Here is an 18,801-nt window from a genome sequence, read left to right on the forward strand (position 1 = left end):
TGAATTGAATGAGTGCTTTCATATTAATTAATACATTTAATAATTAATAAAAGTCAATTTTCATTAAATATGTATATTTTTCAAACATCACTGCAATTAATAAAAACTACAAAACTGCATTTACATTAAAAGAAATACAGTATATGTGATAAAAAATTAAAGATAACCACTAAAGGCATATAAATAGTATATGTCTTCCATATTACACAAGGGGGAAAATGGAATTAACTAAAACAAAAAGCTATATCCATCCTGATTAAGAAATAAAATAGGAAGCACAGAAGATTAAAAGAGTAAACAAAAAAACATAAAATAGTGGAGAAATAAATCCAGGCATACTGGCAACAGCAGTTAAATGGAGTGAACCTTCAAATAAAAAAAATAAACTCTCAGATAATATATTGTAGTGGTTACCAAACATGTCTGAACATTTGAACAACCTAAGGAGCTTCATAAAATAATATTTGTGTCCCAAGGCCAGAGATTGTTATTTAATTGATCTGGAGTGTGGCCAGGAATCTGGAATTTTTAAAAGAACCCAGCTACGCATACAAATTTGGGCATCATTTCTACAGTTTTTTTTTCAAAGTGGTTATATCAATTAATATTGCCATCAGTAAGGTACGGAGCACTTAAAAAAAACAGATCTCTTCAAATATAATTCACATACCCATAGTTCATTCATTTAAAGTATACAATTCAGTGTGTTTTAGGATACTCACAGAATTCTGCAACAATCACCACAATCTAATTTTGTATTTTTATCACCTCAAAAAAAAAACCCTATACCTATTAGTAGTCATTTCCAATTTCCCTGCTCTCATTCTCCATTCACCTTCACCTCCCACCCCAAATGCATTTGGCAACCACTAATCTACTTTCTATATCTATAGATCATCTATTGTAGACATTTCATAAAAATGGAATCATGTAATATATAGTCTTTGTATCTGGCTTCTTTCAGTTAGCATGTTTTCAAGGTTAATCCATGTTGTAGCATGTATCAGTAGTCCTTTTTATTGCTGAATAATATTCTATCTTAAGGATAAACCAAATTTTATTTATCCTTCCATCAGTTGGTGGACATTTGGGTTATTTCCACATTTTGGCTACTGTATTGCTAAATAATTATCCATTGTAAAATTATACCAAATTTTATTCACTGATTCATCAGTCAACAGACATTTGGGTCATTTGCACTTTCTGGCTATTGTGAAAATGAAGTATATAAAATTTCTGCCACCAAAAGTTGTAAACACTTGGTACTACCACTTAGTTTTTGCCCCTCCAGGGGATGTGAAATAATTATCTCACTGTGGTTTTAATTTGCATTTCCTGATTGCTAATGAGGGTGAGCATTTTTTCATGTCTATTGGTTATTTGTATTTCTTTTTTATCATAGTGGTATTAATCCCTTATCAGATATATCACTTGTAAATACCATCTCCCATTCAGTAGGTTGTCTTTTCATGTTGTTCATGGGTTTCCTTTGGTGTACAAAAGCTTTTTATTTTGATGTAGTCCCAATAGTTTATTTTTGCTTTTGCATCCCTTGCCTGAGAAGACATATCCATAAATATGTTGGTAAGATGTCCAAGAGATTACTGCCTATCTATTCTTTTAGTTTTATGATTTCAGGCCTCACCTTAAGGTCTTAACCCATTTTGAGTTTATTTTTGTGTATGGTGTAAGAAGTGGTGTATTTTTCATTCTTTTGCATGTAGCTGTCCAGTTTTTCCAGAACCATTTATTCAAGACTCTCTTTTCCCCAATTGGATATATTCTTGCTGTCCTTGCTGTAGATATATGTATGGGTTTATTTCTGGGATCTCTGTTCCATTGATCTATGTGTCTATTTTGTGCCAGTACATTGTTTTGTCTACTGCAGTTTTGTAGTAGATCTTGAAATCTGAAATTGTTATACCTCCAGCTTTGTTCTTTCTCAAGATTCTGTTGGCTATTCAGGGTCTTTTGTGGTTCCATACAAATTTTAGAATTATTTGTTTTAGTTCTGTGAAAAATACTATTGGTATTTTGTTAGGTATTGCACTGAATCTGTGGTTTGCTTTGGGTAGTGTGGACATTTTAACAATTATTAATTTTTCCAAACCTTGAGCAGGGAATATCCTTCCATTTGTGTTGTCCTGAATTTCTTTCATCAATGTTTTATAGTTTTCAGAGCATAAGTCGTTCACTTCCTTGATTTATTTATTTCCTTTTCCTGAATTGCCTATGTCTTTTACCCAAGTTTTCAAAAAAAGTATTTACCTTTTTCTCAATCTATAAAAGCTTTTTATATCCTAGGTATTAATTTTACTGTTGTCAATAGGAATTGCAAATATCTTCACCCAATGTCTTTTACTTTCTTCATGTCTTTTTATAAAGAAAACAATTTTCATGCAAATTTATCAATCTATTAATGATTATTTTTAAAAAAGATCTAACCAGAACCTTTAGAAATGTTCTATCTGGTTCTCTTTCAAATCAGATCCTTTATGAAAATCTCTTACTTTTTGTCATTTTTGTGATTTCGCTTATTTCTTTAAACATTTCACCAACATTTTACATTTATATCTAAGAATACCAATATGTGAAATCATTTGCCATGTAATCTGTTGTTTCTTTAGATTATCTATCATTCACCTATGACCTGTTTCCTTGTAGGTTTGATGATCTTTGTGCCTTCCTCCTTTCTTGACCTTAATTTTTGAGAATTCGAAAGCCCTCTTACTTCCCTTTAGAAAGGATGTACATTTTCTTTGGCCAGAAGTCAGAGGGCACCACCTCAAAAAATAAAATAAAATGTGGACTCCTTTTCTGGAGTTGCTTAACTATATTTATTTCTTATTAGTCTATCATTCACTCTTCTTTAATTATGCTTCTCTGTTCCTACTAAGTTAACACCACCCCAAGCCCTTTCACTTACTATTCCATCTGCTTGGAATACTGTTCCCCCATAGACTGGCCTGACTCATGCCCTTACATCAGCCAAGACTTTGCTCAAATATTACCTCCTTAGAGAAGTTTTTGAAAATCTTCCTAACTAGGGGCCCCTGGGCGGCTCAGTCGGTTAAGCATCTGACTCTTGATTTCAGCTCAGGTCATGATCTCAGGGTTGTGAGACTGAGCCCCACATTAGGCTCCACGCTCAGTAGGGAGTCTGCTTGAGATTCTTTCTCTCCCTCTTCCTCTGTCCCTCCCCCCACACCACTCATGCTCTCTCTCAAAAAAAATTTTAAAAAATAATCTACCTATCTAAAATAGCCCACCCATACTCCCCAGTTAGTTCATTTGCTTATCCTTTACCTTTATTCATATTCCTCATTACTACTTACAACTATTATATTTATTAAATAAATGTATATATGTACATATATATGCACACAAATACACATATGTTTTTATTTCCTTGTTTACTTTTATTTCTTCCATGAGAATGTAGCAGAATACCAACCTTATCTAGATCGTCATTTCTCCAATGCCTACTTCAGTCCTTGGCAAAGAATAGGCTCTTGAATGAGTACATTTTAAAGAAGGGAGAAAATGATATAAGTCTAAATTTTCAAAAACTCTAGAAAGGAATGGACTCCCAAGTTTATATAACAGGGTTGTTGTCACTGGAGAAAAGGAAGAGCCCCTCCTTTGGCAGTGGTAAGGACTATCATAAAAGACCAAAAGGAAGAAGTAAGGATTAGGTGGGATTCCTCAGAGAGATTGTCCTGAAAAGCCCTTGCTTTTCTTTTCAAGTCAGAAGGTTTTTTTTCTCATGACCTGGGCTCTGAAAGGCAGTATACCAACCAATAACTTCATAAAGCCTTCAGAGGAAAGAGTGAATGGGCAAGAGACAGTTACATTCCAGGGACTTGAAGAGTCCAAAGAATAAAGTGATCATTATGTTGGAAAATCACTTGTTAAAGTTTTAACTGATTATAGGCTGTCTCTTGTCTACAGGAAAAAAAACAATAAACTTTCTTAGACAATCACACGTTCTTCCTGAGCTCTTTTCCAATAAAAGGTGGTTCTGGTACATTCATTCAATGTAAAATACAAAGTTCTTAAAATGTAATATTAAATTACAAAACACAAATAAGAGAATGTATTTGTTGTAATGCATTGTGTTGACCTGACTTGATCTACCCTATTACTATATAAATAATATAAGCTCTTCTATTGTCAGAAAAACCATACATTTCTGCATCTATTTTTAAAAAATATGTTGAGCTCATTTGGCAGATCTAAATTGTAACAATGCATAGCCTGTTTTTTCTGACAATATTCCAAGTGTCTCAGAATTCAAATCTATCTCCTTGATTATCACGGAAGACAGGAAGGAAGACAGACAGAAGATAGATAATCATACTTGCAGAATGGAGAAGCCATATATGCCCTCTGAAATACTACTATTTCCAGTAATTTAAAACCATTCTTTTGAGGATAATAAGAGGCAATTCAGTTAATTACTTAAAAACAATCAGAGAAAGCAGCCATTCCATAGGTAAATCCTTAAATACTAGGGGTACATTTCCTTACCTACTAGTGACACCAAGTTACTATAGTTCTCCAACATCACATCTCTATACAAATCCCTTTGAGCAGAGTCCAGGTATTCCCACTCTTCCTGAGAGAAGTCAATGGCAACATCCCTGAACATCACTGATCTCTGAAACAACAAATATAATACTAGTTGTGGAAATAAAGAAAATATTTTTTCAATGGAAGGGAGATGATGGGGGAGCTCTCCACAAAGGAGGCAACAGAGAAAACAGCAAAAAGCCACTGACATAATGAGACACTAAAAAAAATGCTTCTGATGTGTCAACATTCCTTTTTATTTCTGTTGCTGTAGATATTTCCTGTATATAGAACATTTCATTATACAGATAAGTCTGGAACTTAAAGAAGATGCAATGTCCCAATTAAAAGAAAAAGCACACAGAGGCAACCTGTACAATACTCATATTCACTCTTTAATTATGCTTGTATCTTGTATATTACACATTCTCAATAAATGCAAGTTCCTCTTATTCTCTAAGAAATAAGAATAATAACTGGGGAAGTTTTTCTGCAAATTCTTATAAAATCTGTACCTTATAAGATTTGTATAAAATTAAAGAATCGATTGAAATCTCAGTTCATCATATCAGAATATATCATAAGCATTTTCCTCACCAATAATTTAGTATATATTTTTAATAGGCTGCAAAATAGCTCCATTATAATGAATATGTCTGACTTACTAAGTGTGCATATTTGAGCATTTTAGGTTACATAAAAATCTCATAAGCATTTCTCACTTTTGGGAGTTTATAATTTTCAACAACTTTTGCATGTGAATGATGATCTTTCTTGTTACTATTTATCACTTATAAATATACCTTTTCCTTGTTCTAAGAAACAAAAAGATAAAAAGGATATATCTAAACTTATGCATACAAGATTAACTCATAATGTTGACTCTCAAAATTATCTATATTATTGCTTTATGTTAATTATGGATTCCTAGGGAAGATCCCTTATCTCTCTCAGTCTCTAATCATGTTCCTAATCAATCTTAAAAGCTCACAAAACATAAGCTCTTGCCAGGTATGCAGACTGAGTCCAGTCAAAACTAATAATATTGTCTAACCAGGAAACTGAGGTCTAAAGAAAAGTTCAGTTTTCTCATGTGTGGTGCGATTTAACAAACTTCTCTAACTTATAAAATCAGGGAATCTGCTTTTGTCATATCAGTGCTCCTAGTCAGAGATGCTCAGAGTATTTTTGAATAATTACGTTAGGTTAAATTAGAAAGACAAACTTAGGGAAGACTCTTATCACTTAAAAGAATGAAATGCTGGGGAGCACATTCTTGAGTGGGATCAGTTAGGAAGGAAATTTCAGAAATAAGGAATGCAAACATACACATACTCTGTAAAAAAGTGACTAAAGGGGCGCCTGGGTGGCTCAGTCATTAAGTGTCTGCCTTTTGCTCAGGTCATGATCCCAGGGTCCTGGGATCGAGCCCCCCATCAGGCTCCCTGTTCAGTGGGAAGCCTGCTTCTCCCTCTCCCACTCCCCCTGCTTGTGTTCCTGTTCTTGCTGTGTCTCTGTCAAATAAATAAATAAAATCTTTAAAAAAAGGTGACTAGAGCACAAAAAAACACCAATTTACCTGAGCCATGGTTTTTAGCGCTGCAAGAAATGATCAATCCTCCTTTGGGTTCCTAGCTTAGAGAAGCACAGAGCCTGAAAAAGGCAGAGCTGGAGAGAAGAAAACAGAACCATGAGACCATGATTTTTGCAAAGTTCCAAATAAGTAAGTTAGAATTGTCTTTCTTGCTCTCCTCTTCTGACTCTTGCTCCCATCACCAAAAGACACTGTGTGGGGAAATACAGGTGGTGGTTATTACCCTGATCAAACTCAATGCTCTCTATATACAAAAAGATAATATTTACAACAATTTCTCTATCATTTCTGAAATAAAATATACAGATAATATGACACATTTATATACATTATGCCCAAAATAGAGATAAGGACCAACTGTTACACAAATTAAAAGACACAACTAATTAAACACTTATGCTTACAACTATTTACAAAAATTCAGATTTTTAAGATGACAATATTCAGGTAAGCATTTTTTTAAGTTCTATTTTTTAAATTTTAATTACAGTATAGTTAACATACAGTGTTATATTAGTTTCAAGTGTATAATATACTGATTAAACCTATGTATTACTCAGTGCTCATCATGGTAAGTGTACTCTTAATCCCCTTCACCTATTTCACATATAATCCCACCCACCTCCCCTCTAATAACCAACAGTTTGTTCTCTATAGTTAAGAGCCTCTTTCTTGGTTTGTCTCTTTTCTTCGTTTTGTTTCTTAAATTCCACATGAGTGAAATCATACAGTATTTGCCCTTCTCTAATTTCATTTAGCATTATACTCTAAATCCATCCATGTTGTTGTAAATGGCAATATTTCATTCTTTCCTAATGGCTGAGTAATATTCCATTTTATAAGTATGTACATATACCACCTCTTCTTTATCCATTCATCTATCAATGGACACTTGGGCTGTTTCCATAATTTGGCTATTATTAATAATGCTGCAATAAACCTAGGGGTGGCTCAGCAAGGGAAGGAGCGAGAGCGCTTCAAGATGCGCTGCCTGACTACCCCAGCACTGCTTCGGGCCCTGGCCCAGGCTGCACGTGCAGGGCATCCCACTGGCCGGAGCCTCCACAGCTGCACAGTGGCAGCGACCTACAAGTTCGTGAACATGCGGGAACCCTCGATGGACATGAAGGCGGTGACCGACAGGGCGGCTCAGACCCTGCTGTGGACTGAGCTCATCCGAGGCCTGGGCATGACCCTGAGCTACCTGTTCCGGGAACCTGCCACCATCAACTACCCATTCGAGAAGGGCCCACTGAGCCCTCACTTTCGGGGAGAGCATGCGCTGCGCCAGTATCCATCGGGAGAGGAGCGCTGCATCGCCTGTAAGCTCTGTGAGGCTGTCTGCCCTGCCCAGGCCATCACCATTGAGGCCGAGCCGCGGGCCGATGGCAGCCGCCGGACCACCCGCTACGACACTGACATGACCAAGTGCATCTACTGCGGCTTCTGCCAGGAGGCCTGCCCCGTGGACGCCATCGGCCCCAACTTCGAGTTCTCCACCGAGACGCACGAGGAGCTCCTGTACAACAAGGAGAAGCTGCTCAGCAACGGAGACAAGTGGGAGGCCGAGATCGCCGCCAACATCTAGGCCGACTACCTGTACCGCTGACGCCCCCCCCCGTCCGGCTGGCCCGCGGCCCCTGCCGCCCAATAAAAAAGCTCTGCCCTCCCAAAAAAAATTAAAAAAATAAAAAAATAAAAAAATAAACCTAGGGGTGCATATATCTTGTCAAATTAGTGTTTTCATATTCTTTGGCTAAATACCAGTAGTGGAATTACTGGATAATATGGTAGTATCCTGGCTATTGTAAATAATGCTGCTATAAATATAGGAGTACATGTAACCCTTTAAATTAGTGTTTTGGTATTCTTTGGGTAAATACCCAGTTTTGCAATTGCTGGATCGTAGGGTAGTTCTTTTTTTTTTTTTAATTAACATATAATGTATTATTTGTTTCAGGGGTATAGGTCTGTAAGACAACACCCAGCTCTCACAACACATACCCTCCCCAATGTCCATCACTCAGCCACCCCACCCCCGACCCCCCTCCCCTCCAGCAACCCTCAGTTTGTTTCCTAAGATTAAGAGTCTGGGTTGTAGGGTAGTTCTATTTGTAACTTTTTAAGGAACCTCCATACTGTTTTCCAAAGTGGCTGCACCAGTTTGCATTCCCACCAACAGTGCACAAGGGTTCCTTTTTCTCCACATCCTTGCCAACACTTGTTTCTTGTGTTTTTGATTTTAGCCATTCTGACAGGTGTGAGGTGATACCTCAGTGTGGTTTTGATTTGCATTTCCCTGATGATGAGCATCTTTTCATGTGTCTGTTCGCCATCTGTAAGTCTTCAGAGAAATGTCTGTTCATGTCTTATGACCATTTTTTAATCAGACTATTCAGTTTTTCTGTTGAATTAAGTTTAAGTTCTTTATACATTTCGGATACTAACCCTTTATCAGATGTCATTTGCAAATATCTTCTCATATTCAGTAGACTGTCTTTTAGTTTTGGTGTTTCCTTAGCTGTGCAGAAGCTTTTTATTTTGAAGTAATCTCAATATTTTATTTTGCCTTTTGTTTCCCCTGTCTCAGGAAACATTTAAAAATGTGTTGCTATGGCTGATGTCAGAGTAATTATTGTCTGTGCTCTCTTCTGTAATTTTTATGGTTTCAGGTCTCACATTTAGGTTCTTAACTGATTTTTAAATTTTTGTGTATGATATAAGGCAGTGGTCCAGTTTCATTCTTTTGTATACAGCTGTGCAATTTTCCAAGCACCATTTGTTGAAGAGACTTTTTCCATTGCATATTCTTGCCTCCTTTGTCAAAGACTAATTGACCATATAATCATGGGTTTATATCTGGGCCCTCAATTCTGTTCCACTGATATGTCTGTTTTTCTGCCAGTACCACACTATGTAGATTACTACAGCTTTGTAGTATATATTGAAATCCAGAATTGTGATACCTCCAGCTTTGTTCTTCTTTCTCAAGATTGCTTTGGCTAATGGAGGTCTTTTGTGGTTCCTTATAAATCTGAGGATTATCTGCTCTAGTTCTGTGAAAAATGCTGTTGGTATTTTGATAGGGATTGCATTAAATCTGTAGATTGGGGACGCTGGGTGGCTGGGTGGCCCAGTTGGGTGGGTGGCTCAGTCGACTGAGTGTACAACTCTTGATTTCGGCTCAGGTCATGATCTAAGGTCCTGGGTGGAGCCCCAAATCAGGCACCATGCTCAGTGGGGAGTCTGCTTAAGGATTCTCTCTCTCCCTCTCTCTCTGCCCCCCTCTGGCTCATGGACTCTCTCAAATAAATCTTTTTAAAAAATCTGTGGATTGCTCTGGACAGTATGGACATCTTAACAATATTTGTGCTTCCAATTCATGAGCATGGAATATCTTTTCATCTTTGTTATCTTCAATTTCTTTCAACAATTTTAAGTTTTCAGAGCACAGATCTGTCACCTCCTCAGTGAAGTTTTTTCCTAGATATTTTATTCATTTTGGTGCAACTGTAAATGGGACTGTTTTCTTCCTTTTCTGCTGCTTCATTATTAGTGTACAGAAATGCAACAGATTTCTGTATATTGATTTTGTATCCTGTGACTTTACTAAACTCATTTATCAGTTCTAGTAGTTTTTTGGTGGAGTGTTCCAGGTTTTCTATATATACCATGTCATCTGTAAATAGTGAAAGTTTTACTTCTTCCTTGCCAATTTGGATGTCTTTTATTTCTTTTTGTTGTCTGACTGCTTTGGCTAGGACATCCAGTACTATGATGAATGAAAGTGATGAGAGCGAACATCCTTGTCTTATCCCTGATCTCAGGGGAAAAGCTCCCAGTTTTTGCCATTGAGTATGATGTTAGGTGTGGGTTTTTCATGTTTGGCCTTTATTATGTTAAGTATTGTTCCCTCTAACCCTACTTTGTTGAGGGTTTTTATCATGAATGGGTGTTGTATTTTGTCAGATGCTTTTTCTGCGTCTACTGAAATGATTATATAGTGTTTATCCTTGGTCTTATTGATCTGATGTATGACACTGATTAATTTGTGAATATTGAACAATGCTTGAATCCCAGGAATAAATCCCACTTGATCATGGTGAATGATTTTTTTAATGTATTGTTGGATCCAGTTTGCTAGTATTTTGTTGAATTTTACATCTATGTTGAACAGAAATATGAGCCTGGAGTTCTCTTTTTTTTTTTTTTATGGTGTCTTTATCTGGTTTTCGTATCAGGGTTAATGCTGGCCTCATAGAATGAATTTGGAAGTTTTCCTTCCTCGTCTGTGTTTTGGGGAAGTTTAAGAACAGGTATTAACTCTTCTTTAAATGTTTGGTAGAATTTACCTGTGAAGCCATCTGGTCCTGGACTTTTGTTTGTTGGGAGTTTTTTGATTACTGATTCAATTTCATTGCTAGTAATTGGGTCTATTCAAATTTTGTTTCTTCCTAATTCAGTTTTGGGAGGTTTTATGTTTCTAGGAATTTCTCAATTTCTTCTAGGTTGTCCAATTTGTTGGCATATAAGTTTTCATAATATTCTCTTACACTTCTTTGTATTTCTATGGTGTCAGTTATTTCTCCTCTTTCATTTCTGATTTTGTTGAGTCTTCTTTTTTTTCTTTCTGATGAGTCTAAATGTTTATTAGTTTTGTTGATCTTTTCAAAGAACCAGCTTCTAGTTTCACTGATCTGTTCTACTGATTTTTTTAGTTTCTACTTCATTTATTTGTGCTCTAATCTTTATTATTTCCTTCCTTCTACTGACTTTGTTTGTTCTTTTTCTAGCTGTTGTGTTAGTTAGCTAGTGTTAACTGTAACTTTAGGTTTTTTATTTAAGATTTTTCTTGTTCTTGAGTTAGGCCTGTATTGCTATAAACTTCCCTCTTAGAACAGCTTTTGCTGCATCACAAAGATTTTGGATCATTGTATTTTCATTTTCATTTGTCCCCATGTGTTTTTTTATTTCCTCTTTGATTTCTTACTTGACCCATCCATTGTTTAGTAGCATGTTATCTAATCTCCACATATTTGTGGTATTTCCAGATTTTTTTCCTATGGTTGATATCTAGTTTAATAGCATTGTGGTTAGAAAAACTGTATGGTATGACTTCAATCTTTTTAATTTGTTGAGACTTGTTTTCAGGCCTAGTATGTGATCTATTCTGGAGAATACTCCTTGTGCACTTGAAAAGAAGTATATTCTGCTGTTTTAGGATGGAATGTTCTGAATATATCATTTGATCCATCTGTTCCAATGTGTCTTTCAAAGCCACTGTTTCCTTGTTGATTTTCTTTTGGATGATCTATTGATTTAAGTGGGATGGTAAAGTCTCCTATTACTGTTTTACTATCAATTACTTCCTTTTCCTTTATGTTTGTTATTAGCTGCTTTATGTATTTGGGTGTCCCCAAGTTTGGTGCATAAGTATTTATAACCGGTATAGATTCCTGTTGGATTGTTCCTTTTATCATTAGTGTCCTTTGTCTCTTGTTACAGTATTTGTTGTTTTAATGTCTACTTTGTCCTATTAAGTATTACTACCCCAGTGTTCTTTTCACTTCCATTTGCATGATAACTGCTTTTCAAAAAAGATTGAGGCGCCTAGGTGGCTTAGTTGGTTAAGCGTCTGCCTTTGGCTCAGGTCATGATCCCAGGGTCCTGGGATCGAGCCCCGCATTGGGCTCCCTGCTCAGCAGGGAGCCTGCTTCTCCCTCTCCCACTCCCCCTGCTCACATTCCCTCTCTCACTCTCTGTCAAATAGATAAATAAAATCTTAAAAAAAAAAGATTTTATTTATTTTAGAGAGAGATTACACACCTGCACAAGAGTGAGTGGAGGGAGGGGAAGGGGCGGTAGCCAAATACTAAGGGGATTCATCTCCTGGTACGGGCTCCCATGCCTGCGGTGCTTGGTGTGGGGATCTGTTTGTTTTCCCCTCTACATGCCTGCAGAATCCCTCCCTCCGTAGACAGTCCTGTGGGTCCATTTAACTCCCAACTGAATCCCTACCCTCCCACCCTCTTCAATGTGACCTATTCCTTACATTTAGCTGTGGAGAATCTGTTCTGCCAGTCTTCAGGTCATTTTCTAGGTTATTTACACTGATGTGGGTGTTATCTAGTTTGTATCCATGAGATGAGGTGAGCTTAGGGTCCTCCTACTCGGCATCTTTCCCAGAAGTCTTCAACTAAGTATTGTTGACAACTTTTACTTATATTTGACATTTTGAAATAAAGTCTATATATGTGTTAGGTATGTATCTGTGTGTGTGTGTGTGTGTGTGTGTGTGTGTGTGATGTGTTTGGGTATGTACAGACTCAATGAAATTCACTATCTACAAACGTAGATACGTAGATACGTTTCCCCTACAAACGGAGAAGATTTCCTTACCTACTGGTAAGGAAAATATCACAAGCAGTGTTACTGTCAGGGCTGTGACTTTAAAAGTCACAGTAAATTTCTGAATAAAAGTACAGTATTTTCTCAATCATTCTCAAGCATTCCTGGAAGACTAAGAGTAAAACCACACAGTAATATTAAAATAGATAAATTCAGCAGTTTGTAAAAATCATGCAAAAATAATGCTTTATGTGAGAAGTTCTAGACCCAGATTATTACAAACACATTTTTTCCCCAGGTATGGTCTTCATTTTGCAGGTCATAGAACAATTATTTGCTGTGTACTGCAGAGCATCTAGATTAGAAGTTAGCAAGCTACTGCCCACCAACTATTTTTGTAAATAAAGCTTTATTTGAACGCATCTACACTCAATTGTTTATAAATTATCTTTGCCTACTTTCACACTACAGTGGCAGAGTCAAATAACCAACAGAGACCATCTGGCCCAGAAATCTTAGTATTTACTGTCTATCCCTTTATAGAAAAATCATCTACCCTATAATCAAGATCCATCACTTCAGTCCTTCAATAGATAGAAGACCTCACCCTCAACTGAGTTACTTTAACATTCAAAAGCACACAGATGTATTTCTAAAACATCCTCTAGGGAGAACCATTGCCCCTACAAAGAATCAATGATATAGATATTCAATAAACATTTCATTAAAAATTCTATTTCTTCCAGATGTGGAAAGTTCAATATATAATTGTGCCCATCTTAACAACCAAAAATACTTCAGATAAGATTAAAAAAATCATAGTTTCCTTCAAATTCATCACAGAGCTAAAGACACAAGGAAATTTAAATGAACTAACTGTAAAATGTGTCAAGCACTCCTTAACAGATACTTGGGGAGCTCCTGTCCACAGCAGGGATTAAACTAAATGGTAATCCCTTTAAAGGTAAATAGTCCAACCATTCCAATTAAAAGGCAATGTCAAGACAAAAAAAAAAAAAGTAAGTTTCAACTACATGTTCTTTACAAGAAATGTACTTTAAATATAAAGACACAGATAGGTAAAGTTGTGGAGGAAGATTACCATACAAATACTAAGCATAAGAAAACCTGTGTACCTGTATTAATATAAGACAAGAGACACATGAAAAGATGCTCAATTATCACTGATCATCAGGGAAATACAAATCAAAACTACAATGACATATCACCTCATACCTGTCAGAATGGCTAACATCAACAATACTAGAATCAACAGATGGTGGCTATGATGTGGTTAAAGGGGAACCCTTGTGCACTGTTGGTGGGAATGCAAACTAGTGTGTAGCCACTCTGGAAAACAGTTGAGAGGTTCCTCAGAAAGTTAAAAATAGAACTACCCTATGACTTTTGCAATTGCACTACTAGGTATTTACCCAAAGAACACAAAAATACTAATTCAAAGGGATACATGTACCCTGATATTTTATAACAGCATTACCAACAACAGCCAAATTATGGAAATAGCCCAAGTATCCACCAACTGATGAATGGATAAAGATGTGGTATATATACACAACGGAATACTAATCAGCCACAAAAAGACTGCAACAACATGGATGGAGCTAGAGAGTATTGTCCTAAGCGAAATAAGTCAGTCAGAGAAAGAAAAATACCATATGATTTCACTCATATGTGGATTTTAAGATACAAAACAAACAAAGGGGAACAAAAAGAGGGAGGCAAACCAAGAAAGAGACTCTTAACTCTAAAGAACAAACTGATGGCTACCAGAAGTGAGGTGGGTGGGGAGACTGATAAAATAGGTGATGGGATTAAGGAGGGCACTTGCCAAAATGAGCATCAGGTGTTGTATGGAAGTGTTGAATCACTATATTGTACACCTGAAACTAATACACTGTATGTTAACTAACTGGAATTTAAATAAAAACTTAAAAAACAAAGAAGAATGTAAAATGGTGGAGGAAGATATACCCATACAAATACTAAGCAAAAGAAAGCCTATGTACTTCTATTAATACAAAACAAAACAGAGATCAAGACAAAGACTAGTACAAGAGACAAAGAGGATAAATTCACCAAGAAGACACAGAAATCCTAAATGTGTAGAGATTTAACAACAAAGCACCAAAATATATGAAGCAAAAACTAAAAGAACTAAAGGAAGAAACAGACAAATCCACAATCAGATTTGGAAATTTTAACATCTTTCTCTCAGCAACTAACAAAACAAGTAGATAAAAATGGCAGTAATGATAGAGAGGATTTATATACAACACTATCAAGTACCTTGACAAAACTGATACCACACCCAACTGTCAAGAATACCACACAAAATGAGCTGAAAAGAGCTGAACTATCAGTTGTCAGAAAAACTAAGACAACAAGCCAAAATGAAAGAGTCAAGGTTTTAATCACTTACTAATCACTTAGTACAAAAAGAGGCTAACCCAAAGAAAGCACTGGCTCCCCCACAGTTCTATGTTCCCTCATGGAACAGTACCTAGAGAGGGTCAGATGGATCAGCACAGATGTAGGGAATCATTTCACTGCCAACAGAGTACCAGACAAAAGGCTTCACCCACTTCAAGTACCAGGGCCACAGAATCCAAGCCAAATCAGAAGGAGTAAAGAGAATCCCACAGATCAAAGATGAACAATCTGAGTATTAATAAGAACAGTAACTGCTATGGACTGAAATGTATCAAATATATTTAAATCTTCAAGTACATGATAATAATTTAAAAGGATAACTTAGGATAAACTTTGGAAGATGCTGAAAAATAATGAGTAAAAGCAAGCTTTTATTCTATTTTTTTTTACATGTGCTATACTTCAGAGTAACTAAGACACTGATGAAAGGATGGTTCCCTTTACAGAAGTATTCCAACTAATAATTGCATAAGAAATAAGAGAACTAGAAAATCATTTTGTAACTCTGATAAAATAATAAATTCCAAGTCAAGATAACCAATGGCTGCTAATATCACATAAAAGAAAACAACCAAATGTTATACAGCACACACCATTATGTATGAAAGATTAGTGCAAAGCAAACAAGCAAAACCACAAAAAAACCTGAACCTGATCAAGCCTCTAGAATTAAATACCAGTTTAGAAGAATTACAGGAATATGTAAAATGACACCACACATATACAATCAACAAAATCCAGAATACAGGTAACTCTGAAGAAAACTGTTTCTGGAACAAATAAACTGCAAGAAAAGAGAAAGAAAGATTAAGAAATATATCACACTATTACACTAAATCGACACTGTTTGGATCTTAATTCTAACAAATATTTATGGACAATGGGAGAAATGTGAACACTGACTTGCTATTTCATAACATTAAGAAAATATTAAAGGTGGGTTTTTTAATAATGATATTGTGGTTATTTTTTTTTTTTTAAGATTTGATTGATTTATTTGAGAGAGAGAGAGTGCACGCGAGCAGTGGGGAGAGGGAGAGCAAATCTGAAGCAGACTCCACACTGAGCTCAGAGCCAGACACTGGGCTCAATCCCATGACCACAAGATCATGACCTGAGCTGAAACCAAGAGTCAGACATTTAGCCGACTAAAACACCCAGGGGCCCCATGGCTAAGTTTTATAAGTAAAAAGTTCTTATCTTCAGATACACATATTAAAATATTTGTGGATGAAATACATATCTGGAATTTACTTCAAAATAATCCATTTTTTTGGTGGGGAGAGGGAGTAGTGGATCTATAGATGAAACATGTTTAGTTATAAATTGATATTTGTTGAAGCTTAGGGATGGGTAGGGTACATGGGGAAGCATTATACTTTTTAGTTTCATACATGTTTGAATTTTTCTATAAGAAGTTAAAAAAAAAAGACTTGAAAGATAGATTCCAAATATGAACCATGATTCAGTCTAAGGAGGTTTTTTGAGTAACTGTTATTTTCTCCATCTTTTTTTTTTTTTTGTATTTTCTAAGTCATACCAACAAACATGCACTACTTTGATATGAGAAAACAAGGAAATAATAGCTTTGTGAAATTTAAAAAAAGGACATGCAATGGTTAAAAAAAGTCTCAATAAATTCTGAGAAAAAAGAATATTTAACAATAAAAAGATAAACTCTAAGATCTTTTTTTTTTTAACTTGGGTAATGGAGAAAAAGATGGGGAAGGGGAAAAATAAGGAAACACACCCATTTTATTATTACTCAAGAGTTGTGATTCAGGTAGAATTTATATGAGAAACATTAAAATAAACTAAAGTAGCCACCTCTAGAAATTTGCCCCAAAGATAAACATCTACAAATAGAAACCATATACACTGTTTTGATTGCTATATTATATAATGGCAAAATACTGGGGGTAAAAAACCCAAATGCCCACTCACAGAAGACTAGGTGAATAAACTCTTACACCCACACAACATAATTATAAAACAGAGTAAGAATAATGTCTGTAGGCTGCTAAGAATGATTTCCACGATACATTAAACATGTGAGGGAAAAAAAGGTGTAGTGTAGTGTACACAGAATACTCTCTTTTAGTTAGGAATGGAGATGTAAAAAATACATGTATACATGTAAGTGTACATGCGTATACATACAAACACATACACACAAACATAATTTAAAAGAAAAATGAAAAGAAGAAAAGTACAGGTAGTTATTATCTATACAGAGAAAAAGGAAATAGGCTGAAGGGACAGGAATGAACACTGGCCTTCTCTGAATTCACCTTGTTCTATAGTTTTGACTTTGGAGATAAATAAATATTTTATATAATTTTAAAATAAAATTAAATCAAAGTGGGGGAAAAACAATCACTAAAATTAGAAAGCAAGATGAAACAAATGAGCCTAACTGTAGGTCATATCCTATTGAAGTCTTGTTTTTCTGTATTCAGATAGTAAAAATATTAGTATTGTTAGTTTGAAACTCTCTCTCCCAATTCAAAAGAAGGCAGAAAAGAAGGAAAAGGGAATAGGGAACAGATGGGACAAGATGATGGTTTTGACCCAAACCACATAAATGATCATACTAAATATAAATTCTATAAATACTTAATTATAAGACAGAAATTGTCAAATGGGATAAAAACACAAGATCCAACTAAATGCAGCCAACAAGAAATGCACTCCAACAACAGTACATAATTGGTTAAAAATAAAAGGATAGAAAAAGATATTTCATGATAACACAAATGAAAAGAAAGCTGGAATGGCAACATTAAATATGAGACAAAGTAGGGTGCCTGGGTGGCTCAGTTGGTTGCGTGACTGCCTTCGGCTCAGGTCATGATCCCGGAGTCCTGGGATCGAGTCTCACATCGGGAAGTCTGCTTCTCCCTCTGACCCTCTCCCCTCTCATGCTGTTTCTCTCTCTCTCAAATAAATAAATAAATAAAACCTTTAAAAAAAAATATCAGACAAAGTAGATGCTCAGAGCATCAGTACTACCAGGGATAAAGACCATTTCATAATGATAAAGGGATCAATTCACCAACAGGATGTATTACCCGAAACTTTTATGTATCTAATAACAGAGCTTCAAAATACATGAAGGAGAAACTTACAGAAATTACGAGAAAGAAATAAATGCAACAGACAGAAAATCAGTAAAGGTACAGAGGATTTCAACAATACTACACACCTACGTTACCTAGCTGACATTTATGGAACTCTCCACCCAACAATAGCAGAATCCAGTCTTTTCAAGTGCACACCAAACATTTACTAAGATAGACCACACATTTTGGGTCACAAAACTACTCTTAATAAATTCTAAAGAATTCAAGTCATAAAAAGTATATTCTCTGAACACAATGGAATGAAATTAGAAATCAGTAACAAAAAGATCTCTGGAAGATCCTCATAATACCTGAAAACTAAATAACGTATTTCTAAATAAACCATAAGTCAAAAGAGAAAATCAAAAGGAAAATTAGGAAGGAATTCAAACTGAAGGCAGAATAAATAAGATTGGCAAGTGGTAACTTTAGAGTTGTGCCTATGATGGCTCATTATACTTTTGTGTATGTTTGAAAATTACCAAACAGGGGCACCTGGAGCGGCTTAGTTGGTTAAATGTCAGATCTCAGCTCAGGTCATGATCTCAGGATCATGAGTTTAAGCCCCACCTCAAGCTCTGCGCTGGGCATGGAGCCTGCTTAAGATTCTCTCTCTCCCTCTCCCCCTCCCTCCCCACCCCACCCTTCCTCTCTGTCTTAAAAAAATTACCAAACAGGAAAAGTTAAAAAAGAATGCTGCTGTGTCAGAAATAA

The 18,801-nt window shown here is 35.8% G+C and overlaps 1 protein-coding gene and 1 pseudogene across 3 annotated transcripts in view; one reads left to right on the plus strand and one right to left on the minus strand.

Moving 5' to 3' along the window:
• Positions 1-18,801, minus strand: part of LOC112810684 (uncharacterized) — a 90,188-nt gene that overhangs the window by 19,122 nt on the left and 52,265 nt on the right. Inside the window, exons 3-4 of one of the 3 annotated variants that reach the window (XM_025854456.2) lie at positions 6,152-6,240; positions 4,531-4,660 (exon numbers count right to left, since the gene is read on the minus strand). The exons of 1 other annotated variant lie outside the window; for it this stretch is intronic. In XM_025854456.2, coding sequence (XP_025710241.1) covers positions 4,531-4,660; positions 6,152-6,160 — 139 coding nt within the window. In that variant the 5' untranslated portion in view covers positions 6,161-6,240. The remainder of the gene's footprint in view (positions 1-4,530; positions 4,661-6,151; positions 6,241-18,801) is intronic. One more of the 3 variants, XM_025854457.2, reaches the window with a different exon arrangement.
• On the plus strand, positions 7,118-7,811 carry LOC112810747 (NADH dehydrogenase [ubiquinone] iron-sulfur protein 8, mitochondrial pseudogene; annotated as a pseudogene).

This window comes from Callorhinus ursinus, unplaced genomic scaffold (genome assembly GCF_003265705.2).
Source record: "Callorhinus ursinus isolate GAN/ISIS: 27379988/994484 unplaced genomic scaffold, GSC_fseal_2.0 scaffold61, whole genome shotgun sequence".
Classification (NCBI taxonomy): Eukaryota; Metazoa; Chordata; class Mammalia; order Carnivora; family Otariidae; genus Callorhinus; species Callorhinus ursinus.